This window comes from Micropterus salmoides, unplaced genomic scaffold, assembly GCF_014851395.1.
Source record: "Micropterus salmoides isolate LMB-PRFRI ecotype aquatic unplaced genomic scaffold, ASM1485139v1 Ms_hic_scaffold_2974, whole genome shotgun sequence".
In the NCBI taxonomy this organism is placed as follows: Eukaryota; Metazoa; Chordata; class Actinopteri; order Centrarchiformes; family Centrarchidae; genus Micropterus; species Micropterus salmoides.
In genome coordinates this window covers 1-12,594 of record NW_024042233.1, presented here as the reverse complement: position 1 = coordinate 12,594, position 12,594 = coordinate 1, and the positions used below count along the sequence as shown (strand labels likewise).

Sequence of the window (12,594 nt, the reverse complement as noted above, 5' to 3'; positions counted from 1 at the left end):
AGAAATGACCAATGGAAAGATATGATTCATTTATTCTGTCCAAAACAATTTGTGTATTAATAAATTCCCTCTTTAACTGCCAACGTTTTTGTGACATTTATTATTTAACACATACAAATAATGCAAGAACCCACGGGCATGTCGCAAAACAGGGTGAAAATTACAAGTGTAATACTATAAAAAGTGATGGACTGTTATTACCACTCAAGCCGGTGATTATGAAACAGTTTACTACAGAATGAAATGATTCCCCATATAGCATAATAATGTTTCATGTCATAATGGTGCTTGTTAGTCATTATCACAATCATGGGGAACAAAATGCAACAAAATAAATGTTGAAGGAGTAGTTAGTAGGAGTAGGAGTAGTCTCTTTGGGCTGAAGTGTGCCCTGATGCCCCCTCACTCAGACTGGGGGGGTGAAGGGTCGGCTGGTGGGAAGTGCTCCTCCCTCACAGGGGTAGCGAGGTTTTTCAAGGATGGAGTTAACCACTGGTATAGGCTGTTTGTCCCACTCTCCCTGGAAAAACAGATATATGATGTTGGAGATGGGTTGTTTGGTAAAAAACAAAAAAAACAAAAGGTAGTGTCCTTGATATTTAGACAGCAGTTTTTATTAGGTAACTGCACATAGTTGACATTACACAATGTATCAAACACGGTACGTCTTCAAAAACTACACTTGAGAGGGCAATTTTTTGTGTATTTTTTTATGGGACAGCTTTAAGACTGTAAAAAGGCAGCTTTATTCCCTTTTCTCAAGGTCCAGTTCTCAAACGTTACAGTAGCAGTGTTTTTGTGTGAAATTCATCCTTCCAGTTTAGTGTTTTGCCAGTTGCCAGTCTGTCAATTTATTTCTGCTTGTAATGTCGCTGCTGATCATTTCCTCATTCTCAGAAAGGGAGAAAGGGAAAACAGGTGTTCATCATTAGGCCCTCCAAGCAGTGGAAGACGGGACTCTGTCAAGTGATGGCAGGAAAAGGTAAAACTGGTGTACCTGTGTGTGTCCACAGCTAAATTTAAATGTCAGCAATAACTAAGAAATCTAAAATGACTGCGCTGTATGTTGTGTATGTCAGATGTTGCAGTTGGGTGAGGTTGAGAGGGTAAAATGCTGGTCACTTATGGGCAGTAGGAGAGTCTGAGGCTGTGGCTTTCACTTGGTGATTTCAGCTTTAAATTGTCTTTATTTAACTTCACAAGCCTTTGCCTTGTATTCGTCCTGGTTTGCACATGCACAACTGAAGTCACACATCAAGGGGAAAGCTTTTTCTGACAAACAACCTCTACACAGTTTTGAGCTTTAATTGATTTATTGCTGCTGATCCAAACATTGTGTGTGTGTTTGTTTATATTACAAGTTAACAAGCTGTCTGTTCATCTAACAAATGTCTGCGTTTTGAACTGGGGGCTTGGTGGCAGTGGATTGTAGCATGGGTGTGTGCGATTGGGGACTTACAGGAAAGAGGCGTGCAGTCGACTGATTGCAGTGCATGGAGATGGGTGCTGTATTATAAAGGGAGTCCAGCACTTCTCCAGTGAATGCGTCCCACTGTAGCTGAGAATACTGCTCCGTCACACTAACCTCTCCACACACACAGTGGTCATTTCCGTGGAACCTGGAGGGAGGAGAGAAAGAGAGAGGGGTTGAAGGAAAGTCGATAAAAGAGGGAGGTAGAGTGAGATTGAGAAAGGAGGAAGAAATTGGAAAAAAGAAGCAGTCAGAATTGGCATTAGGAGAACACAGTTTCACTTTAAAGGACAAAGCATCTGGTTTTCGAGATTAAAAGAAGTAATCACTCTGGTTTCCCGGGAGCGGAGGATGGTGGGGGAAGGGATGAATGCTGAAACCAAAAATTGCTTAGTCACACAGGAGATGGGGGGGAAGATGCAAAATGAAAAATAGAGAGTGAAGGACAAGGGAAACAAGCAAATGATTTTTGGGGGAGAGAAATGATTTGTGCGTGTGCTACCTGTTAATGAAGTTGAAGTATTTCTGCAGGTATCCTGGGTCAACATGGCTCTTGCACAGCTCCAGCTTAGTTCGAGGGTAGTAGTGAATGTAGTTAACACACATTTCCTCCATGATGCCAAAACCTCCCTGAGGAGACAAACAGATGAGGATGGGGAAGCATATATATATATATATATATATATATATATATATAAACAAAGCAGGTGTAGGTATTAAGGGGTAGAGATGGAAGGATTACGAGGATGAAGGGAATATGGTGAGTTTGAAGGAGTGAGATGGAGGCAGGGGAGAGATTAGAGACAGAAGTGCTCAAGGTTATTCAGTGGTTGTTGACAGTGCTGAAGGTGAACTTTTACAATATAAAAATAGTCCTGTATATTTATAGTGTGCTGCTCACCACTGTAGGCTTGCTCCTGTCTTCTGTGTTATAAGTACACTTTGTTATGAGGACGTCGCCCTGCAGGATCAAGCACAAACACACCAGCACTTCAACATATCTCAAGATTAACATAAGACCACTGAAAATAATATACTATTACCGGTATGGACAGAAGCCTTGTTATTTAAGACAGCCAACAACTGGCTGTCTTAAATAGAATTCTGCTTTGAGCTCAGCTGCTGCGGTTTTGTCTTGTTCGTCTCCCAAGAACTTCCTATCACAACGCTTACAGCCTGTATATATTTACACTTTACACACCTTTTGCTGCATCAGTATTTTAATTCAGTACTTTAAATGCAGTGTGTGGGGGGGTGCAGGCAGGCAGGCAGGCAGGCAGGCATCTGGAGCACTACAATCCTGAAGTAGTTGGCTGAGCTTGCAGAACAGTAAAAGTTCTGTTCTTCTCTATCTATCAATATCAATTTTATTTATATAGCACACTTAAAACAACCAAGGTTGGCCAAGGTGCTTCACAGGTTAAATACAACAACAAGACACTACTCACACAGTAAACGTACAGCAATAAAACATTATAATATACAGTATACGATATATAGTGATATTAAAATTGCCAGGAATAATAACAGACTTAACTCGAAGGAAATGCCTTTGGTTATTTTAAATGCAGTTATTGTGATCGACTTTATACTTACGGGTAAAACATTGGCCATTTTCCGTAGAACTCGAATCGTCTATGAGACAGAAGACAAAAAGAGATTGAGTAAATTAAAGTGAAAATCCACCCAGCATTAATTTTTTGGATTCGGGTATTCTTCTATCAGGACATGAAAACATGAAATGACTAGAAATAAGTATGTAACACAAACACTGACAATGATCTTAGTGGAGTGAACAGAACAGTGGTTTCTTTAAGTTCCTCAAAAGTCTCAATAGAATTCCATTTTACCATTGGATATATATTTTCCCAATGCATTTCCCTCCATCTGTACGGTGGATTTATTTCAAACACAGAGAGATTAAACACTGGTTGCTTTTCTTTATGCTTGTCTTGGAGGCAGCTTTCATACTTATTAGCTGTGTGTGTGAAAAGATCTATTAGCTTTGCTGAGAATGGTTTGATAAAGTCTTCATGTGCCTAATTAGGCTTCAGGGTTGGAAACAACACCGTCACACAGGTACACTCAGATGAGTCTGACATCAACAGCAGCTGGAAATGTTTATCAAGCAGTCTAGCAGATGTCCTTCTCTGTTCTGTGTGTATGTGTGTGTGTGTGTGTGTGTGTGTGTGTGTGTGGTGGGGGTGGTTGGGAGGGGGCAGTTAATTGGGGAAAGGCTGATTGTTTTGTGCAGTTAAGGTTAGAGTTACGGTTAGGCAAGTATTGTGTGTGTGTTCGTGTATGGTCGGATTTGGCACTGACAACCATAGACAGTTTATTATTGGACAAAGCCACCCCGCTGATTTAAATGGAGAGCAGTGAAGCCAGTTTTGGACCAGTAAAATACTACTAGAGGGCTACCTGTTGGCACCAGCGTCTACTGCACATGATCGCGCAGCATAACCGTGGTTTAATGACTTAGAACAACGGCAGAAACAAGTTTGGTAGCTGCATAGCTGCGCCAAAAAAGTTTCACGGCTCAGTGTGCTTGTCTGACTCGGATCGTCACTGTTTAATCAGCCTACCTACAAGGTTCACCTGCCAAACACCAACGCAGCGTATAGTTGTTTTCTTTTTTCTCCGAGAGTTTATAATCTAAGCAATACGGTTACATCTCTCATGTGCGATGGGGTTTCACAGGGTTTTGACGTCATTTTTGGGCCTACATGGATCCCTCCATACAGTGTTTTATTAAAAGTGTTTTATTAAAAGTATCTTACAGTCACCAGGATGGTCTAAACATCTAAACATCTGGAATTAAGTCAAAATAATAGGATGATGTTATGAAGCAGCAGTTCTGAGCAGGATATTTTTATTAGGCTATAATTAAAGAATATGACAGTAGTTTGATGTCTTGTCATTATGCAGCTATTATTCTGAATTGGTAGGGCTACAGCCCCTACTCCTTATTTCTCTCATAAATACAGAAACGGGAGGGGGGAGGTCACATTAAACTAAAAATAAAATATGTAAAAAGTATTGGTATCGGTATCGGCAATACCAGCCTGGGTATTACTTGGTATTGGATCGGATAGGAATTAAGTGGTATCGCACATCACTACCATGAAGGTTTTGGTCGGCTTCACTGTCCGATCTCTGGCTTACCCCTTGCTGACAACATGTACGACTGAACCCAAGCCGTGTTTGCCAGCTTTTCGGGACCGTCCTACTCTGCTTCTGATTGGCTAGTAGTCCTTAACTAGGTACTGCGCATGTGCAACTCCCAACAAAGATCTTGTAGAAGAGAGACGCTTCACTCCGTAGTTCAAACGGAGCGTTCAACACACAGGGTGAAAAGAGGAGCTGCCGCAATGTGCAGTATGACAAAAAATATGGTGTTTTTTGAAAATGAAACCATGTACACCTGTTGTGGTACAACCCCTAACTAAGATTTTGAACCTGAAAATGAGCATAATATAACCACTGTAAAGGGGCAGCAGCGCGGTTTTAAGATTGCAGCCAGGTTCAACCAACTTGAACTCATTGAACTTGACTCATGAACATGAACAACTTTTTCCTCTTCTGTCATGGTGGTGGAGTTAGCCGCTAGATTGGCGGAGGAGGAGGCGATCAGCGCCGTGTTGTTGGTAGAGGCGGAGCTCTGGAAGGAGCTCTGGAAGGAGCACTGGTGGGTCCTGTCAGCGATGCAAGACATCGTCCGGACGCTGTCTGGCCTGGCTTTACTAAGGTGGTGAGGTTGGGCTGTACAATGCCACTCCCTTTACCCATTTTTTAAAAGATCACATGGACATTATTTTCATTTAAACACAAATAATTAGAAACTCCTCTTCAACAAGTACACAACAGATCATGAAGTATGTGATTGTAATTTTCAGCTTGTTATAAATGTATATATAAATATGAATATATGGGTCACTGACTGCAAAATCAGAGACACAATCCAAGACTTGATTGTAATGAGATAGCAGGTTTTTATTTTAAAGGACGTTGTAGAAGCAGTCAGTAGAAACAGCTAGCTTCAGACTTCAGATTCAGGATAATCTTTGTCCCAGTCGCACACAGCTCCGTGTAAAGTAAGACTAACTTTTATCCCATCTAATACAATATAAGCACAAAGGAGTTCCTCTGGGTAAATCCTGCTGTTGCTCACCTGGTAGTGGGTGCTGAAGTGCTGGTCCTCCTGAACCACCTCCAGCTCTTTGCCTCCCCTCACCAAAACTGTCCTGACCCCACGCCCCGCCAGGTGGGTGTGCAGCTGGGACGCAAATATATAGATTCCTCCTGGAGGCAAAGCCTAGATAAAACAGGCAGACAGACAGAGAAACAGACTTTTAGGGTCAAGCTCCAAAAAAGTGATTTTTATGCTTTAAGATTCAAAACTTGAAGAAACATGTTTTAATATATTTGTGTGTATACATACAGTCCGGGTACACTTAGAGGTGCAATATCCATTGAGGTAGAAGGTGTGTTGTTTGGGTGGGATAGCCATGACAGGAGTATAAACAAGGCCCAGCTCCATGATCCCTGCATCGTACCGCCTCAGACTAGGGGTGTAATGCAACCTTATCCCTGATGAGTCACGACGGCCTGCGTGAGAATTATCGTGGAATGTTATAATATATCATGCCGTCACTTTACTAGTATCATATTAAAATACAGAATAATTTTGCACTAAACCAGGCTATGAAGTATGTATGAATGTATGAGAAATATATTTACTGCAAGGTGCTGTTCACCTATAGACAGTGTTGGGAAGGTTACTTGTATTGGAAATGTAATAGGTAACAAGTTACCCTATTTAAAATGTAATCAATTCAATAACTTTATCAAAGTAATGTAACTTTTTACATTTAATTGCTTTTTGATTTCTATTAAATGTTTTCAACCGTTAACCATTTTCAAAAGACTGCTTGAGAGGCAATTTAAATAGCAGACGGGCGGGGCTACAAACTCAAAAATGAGAACCAATCAAAAGCATCACAATAGCAAACTTAACTAAAGGGCTGTGGCTGGAAATATCAAAGGAAGACATTGCATGAAAAACAAAATTAATATTATTCAACATATAGACTAGCATTTTACAGAAAATTTTCAGATGTAATGAATGAAATCATGAGCATTTTCTGGAACTGTAACAGATTACAGTAACTATATAACATGTAACTAGTTACTGCCTCTAGAGCAACAAATATAAGATTGTGAATAAAACAATACAATAGAAAAATCAGCAGAGAAATTATAATGTCACAAAAGAATTTAATGGGTGTAATGTGTGCTCTCTATCTTTGCCTGGTAAACAAACATGCTGCAGCATTTTGATTCACCTGGCGTTTATCTGGACTGTTAAGCCTACCAAGGACAAAGCTTGCTGGAGAAAAAAAAAACCCAGACCCCACCCCGGTCTGGCAATATTCCTAAGATGTTATGAGCTGTTCTGGTGATACTACTGAGATTAGAAATTCAAATCATGTGGTTTAATTCTTCAGTTTAACTCCTGCTAGGGGGTTTTGTTGCATGCCACCCCTTTTCTCTCTGTTCCCTCATATGCTATTATTTCTCTGTTGTCAACCCTAAAATGCATAAAGTGCTCCATACATACTTAAACTAAACAGTTCAATCAGGATCACTGAGCACAGCACTGTTGCTATGGCTCGATTATTGGTGTTGTTTGCTCTATCTCTTTTGAACTGCAAGACAGATTGAAGGGAGACGAGAGATGATGAGCCGTAACAGACAACTTCAAAACAAAACAAAAAAGATATGTGGAGAATTAGAAGATGGTTATGTAGGATGTATGCGTATTGTGAGGTCAGATCAGGATAAGGAAGGCAAAGTCTGTAGTGACTCGTGCAGGCGAGATCAAAAGGTATATCTGGAAAATTTTAAATGAATCGCTCTGTTGAAGATAAGGCCGGCGCTCATCTGGGAGATGTGGAGAATCCTGGTGCTGGTGTGTGTGTGTTTCAAGAGAAAGAAAAAGACATAGGGCACGTGTAACAGTATTTTGCTAGGGTTATGTGTTTACGTGTGCACTGTGTGTACCAGATATAAGGAGAGGGTTGTGGTAATGGACCTCCAGACGAAGGAACCTAGAGGAACCTGGTCCACCCATAGGCAGCCCTGCATCGGGAGGATAGTAAAAAGCCTGCGAGCAAACACACAGACATTATTCATTATGCACAGCTACTTTAAATTTGTAGCAAAGACTCTTCTTCACGTATCGTCCAGATGATTTAGAGCCGTTGAATAAAAATGTATTAAAAGTCACAATACAGCTGCATTTTATTCCTGTTTTTATTTTTTTACAGAAACTGTAGGTTTGATATCTTCGCAATTATAAGTATTACATGTGAGAGTCAGAAAGATTTTGTCTAAACATGGCCACTTGTGGAGGTTAAACAAAATTATAATCACACGCCTTTGTCTTAGCATCGTTGCTCATTCTGGACAAAGCAGGCATTGTTAGAAGATAACAAAAAGAAGTCACACAGATGTATATTCCTGTGCAAGTGTGTGCCAATTAAGCTTTGAAGGACATGCATGTGACAGGTGTTTGTCAAACTTCTGAGAAAGTTTAATTTCACCCACCGTAAGGTGTCTTAAAATCCTACTTAAGATGTGCTCTCCTGTCAAAGTGGTTTATCTAAGGAATCGCAATTGTGTCATTACATCTTCTTGCCCATCCTACAGAGATAACAGGTAGCTTTCTCTAGCTCTAGTGTTGTTCTCTACCATTTTCTGATAATGACCTCTAAAAATAAAGGTATGCCTACTCACAAACTCCCAACCATACACATCAACAGCAACAGACTGTAAGAATATTATATTAGATATTAGATTATTAATACTGAATATTGTTTTTAAACAGATTATAATTCAGAAAACTGAGCATCAGCACGTAAATTTAAATCATTTCAATCTTTGCATCAGCTATGTTCCTTGTTTGGAGCCTTTAAATGTCTTTGAGGCCTTTTGGGAATCAATGATCTGGCTCAAAAAATGTTTATTGATTATTTATACACCGAGAAAGGTTGTATTCTCATATGGATGGGCGGGCCCCCAGGGATGCTGGTTGAACTTGTGAGGTATATTTTCTTGTAAGGTGGTCTTTTTTCTTTTTCTCCAGTCCTACTCTTTAGACATACGTCATGCAGATGTGTTATCCAGATCCCAATGCAAGTAACTGTTAAGATACTGATAAGTGTTTCTTCAAATTTGATATCTCTGTCTCTCTTAAATTGCTTCAAGTTACCAGTTGCTGAGATGGAATGTGAGGCCACAAGGTGAAAGGAAATGTGAACAAGGATTAAAGTGGCTTTGTATTGTGAGCTTACATTAAATATTGATGCATTAATATAAAACATTAAATAGTTATGGAATTTTTAATAATGTGGTAGGGCCTCTGCCGGGGCTAATGTGTGTGTGTTCTTGTGTTGGTGTGTTTATTTTGCATTGTTGTAGTTAATCTCGTGTCTTTGCCAGCTGCATTTGTTAGAATCAACATTTTTGTTACATTTGTTTGTCTAAATTACTTTTGTTCAATAAAATTCCTTTCTTTAAGTTAATCCCTCACATGTGTTTCCCCACATTAGCTATGGTCTCTGAGCCGGGCCTTAAGTCTTCCTCTTTCACTTCTTGGATTCTGAACTGTTCTGTTTATTGTAGCAGGAATATATTTTTGAGTCACTGCTGGCGCCATGGGCATCAAATCTCCACGCTATCACCAAGGAATCTTGATTTAATCAATTCATCAGTGTCCTCACCTATTTCAGGGAGGTCCACCTTAAGCTACATCTGCTGATACAGTTTGTAATGGAAGAAAGAATTGTCTTATTTAATCATATCGTAAAAGTAAAATCCTTAGAGGCTTACTTTCTTCCCTACACACACGCACACATTTCTTTTTCTCTGGTGCTGTCCTTTGTGTCAAACATTATTGTTTCTCTCCTCAACCAAACTTCCCCCACTCCATTTTCCGCTTTCTCTCTTGTTTTGTGTGTTTGCACGGCCACGTTTCCCTTCTGATGCGATGCCGGGGAGAATGAAACAACACTATTAAGAGGTGATGAAAGAGGCCTGAATATTTCCCACCTAATCTTGTCTTCACAGCTCACAGCTCAGAGAAGGCATCCTGCTTGTTTTCGTTTGGCTGGCAGATAATCCAATCAGAGAGGGGCCAGGCTGGCCGTGATACAGTGGGGAGCAGAGCTGAGAAATATGGTGACAGGCTCACCGTTCCCTGTCCGCTTTGCTTTATGTGACTAGCAGGCTGCTTGCTTGCTTGGTCAGCCGGCTGGTTGGTAGCCATAGTACATAAGTGGGGTGATTTAACGCCTGATAGATTACTAACTGACTAGCTGGCTGAGGAAACAGGTGTGGTTCTCCTTTCAGGACCTCTGCATTAAAAAAGAAGTGAAATTATTTTGTTCCCCATCTCAAATCTGGAAAACTCCAACTCCAGTAGTTGCTGGGGTTTCCATTTGCTAAACAAAAATCAACTAATGGAATGAACAATTGTTTTGTTTTTGTTGTGTGTTTTTTTTTTTACTACTGGCTGACTAGTGTGCTAGCTGACTGTCGGGGCTGTAGTCAGGATTTTACAAATACTCATAAGTGCCCCTCAGAGAATTTCAACCAGACTCCAAGAAAAAGCCTCTAAAATATTTTAATTCTTATTAGATTTTTCATACTTGATTTTTTTCAGTTAACTAAGAGGTGGATCTCACTGCATGATAATAAAATGTGACAACATACTGAATCATTCTATTCGATTTTATTTTATTTACCTAAAAGTATGTAGAATAATTATGATAAGGTTAGCAAACAGTTGCCTATAGTACACATGGACTAACATTAGTATTCATTTAGAGTTGCGCTACTGACCACCTGATGATCTAAGTCTAATACTCGCTAGAAATGGCATTGATTAGAATGGAGTTGGTGGGTGGGAAAATGTTAAACAATAAGCAAAAAGAGGTTAAAACATGTAGAACCGAGGGAAACTGAGGAGTTTCGGCACTTCAAACAACCCATTTCAAAGTACTTGTCGTAATTTTTTGTTACTACTATTAATATAATTTGAAGTAGTTGAACTTTAAATATAATATATTTAAGAGCCTAAAGAACAAAGAAACATTTGTATTTCTTTGTCCTTTATATTTTTGCAATATTTATGCGCTAGTTAGCAGATTAGATGGTTGAATGAGAATTTCAGCCAAGATGAAACCTTTTCTGCCTTTTCAAAGCTACCAATGTACATTAGCATGTGGTTTTCAATGAAAGTATTTGCATGTGAGTGTGCTTCCCACGTACAGACTGTCTCTGAGCTGTTAATAGACTTGTGCTGCATGTGGGATCGTATGTTCAGGATTTTCTTAGTTTTAGGCTTGGATATCACTCGCGTAGGAGTTCCAACTCTTTTTCAATTAGACACCTGTTATGTGTATTTAGAACTTGTCAATGCATGTGTTTATTCTGCTTTATCTGATGGTGTTTGTGAGGGTGCTCCTCTATTGTTAGTTATAGAAGATCTGGATGTTATGTTTGATTGTCAGTTTCAATCTTAAATCTTTTGCAAAATGATGGCATTGTTATTGTTACAGCTTCAAGGGTCAGTTTTAGGGTCAGGACTTGAACGTTTTTGTACATGTTGATATGCTTCCAGCTCAGTGTTGGTTTAGGGAACAGGGGGTGAATACAAACAGTAGAAGGTGCTCATCGGGATAGAAGTAAGACGATGTGTGTGGGTGTCTTGTTTCCCATCATACCTCAGCACCCATAGCCCATGCGGCTAGCACATGGCGGCAGAAGTTGAGCTTGCCCGGTTTCATCTTGTCATCACAGGAGCCGCTGTACTCTGGAACATCGCGAATGTCCGGTGAACATTCAAACACTTCTATGTGATGCACGATGGCCTCGTTACCTAGAGTTATCACTGACTCATACTGACAGAAAAGAGAGAGGTGGAAAAAGAAAGATGTGGAAAGGAGAGACAGTCATTGTCTTATGTGTTTTTACTGCTAAAAGGTCTGGCAATATGGCTCCCTTAGACATGTATGTCAATAAAAACATCAATTAAAAATTAATTATATGTAACATACAGTGCAGTAGCTTCAATAGCTTAATCTACTGTGTGGGTTTTTGTACTGGATCTGCTCACATTTATTCATATCTATTTATAGATCAATAAATAAGGAAGTGATGTGTTTGTTGTGTTCATACGTTTTCTTAGATTTGTGTTTCTTCTTTCTATCTATGACAACTTGGCTGTTAGACCCAGCTGGTAAACAAGGAGCAATAATAGCTCCTTGTGCACCATCTCCATCTAAAACACCCACTCTGTGTGTACATAAACTCCATGTTAAGTGTTTCTACTTTTAGAGGCATTCATACCATAACAATGTGATTCTTGGCATGTTTTCTGGCAGCTTCTGTATGAAGCACCAGTACGTGGTCTCCTGGTTTGGTATGATGACATTTGGCGCAATGACATCCAGCGTCTGCACATCTGGAGGCAGGGTGGGTGACGGCATATCGGGGCGCAGCATCGGATCTCTGTACTCCTGTGTTTATCTGGGACAGGTTCAGCTGCTCAAGTGAAGCAAGTGGTTGATCCAAGAATCCATAGATTGCACAGTTCCCTCCTGACCAATTAATAAAGAAAAAACAAAGCATGTTTGATGGCTACAAAGCAGAACATGAGCAGCAGAGATGTGTATTTCAAAAGTCTCTCATGATTATTATTGGCTGAAATGCCTACTAAGGCAAAGACAGAGAAACTTGCCACTAGTTGTCATAGTAATGAGCATTGGTTTGTGTCTGCAACTTAGAGGTCTGATGGGTACCATGGCAACCATATCATTATAATGAATGCTTCAGAGTAAATTGTCTGATCCTTCCAACTTTCTGAGTATTTATGTCCACACCTGAAACCATCACACACACCCTCCCACCACACTACGGGCACAGAGCAAATACTCGGCATCGTTCTTAAGGTTACACACATGAGTGCACTCAGACACCATCTTTCCCGCCTTCTTTCCATGTTCTTCGCGTCCTTGCCACCTGTTAGTGAGTTCAGTCAGTTCAGGACTGACAGACTT

General features: G+C 40.1%; 1 protein-coding gene across 1 annotated transcript; it reads right to left on the bottom strand.

Moving 5' to 3' along the window:
• Positions 1–12: 12 nt before the first annotated feature.
• Positions 13–11,436, bottom strand: LOC119882201 (dopamine beta-hydroxylase-like; the record flags this gene model as incomplete). Its single annotated transcript, XM_038692194.1, is given in 9 exon segments — positions 13–520; positions 1,460–1,619; positions 1,974–2,101; positions 2,373–2,432; positions 3,068–3,106; positions 5,643–5,786; positions 5,913–6,079; positions 7,535–7,637; positions 11,260–11,436. Coding segments are annotated over 9 exon segments (1,092 nt in total), but the record flags the coding sequence as incomplete, so codon positions are not given.
• Positions 11,437–12,594: the final 1,158 nt, after the last annotated feature.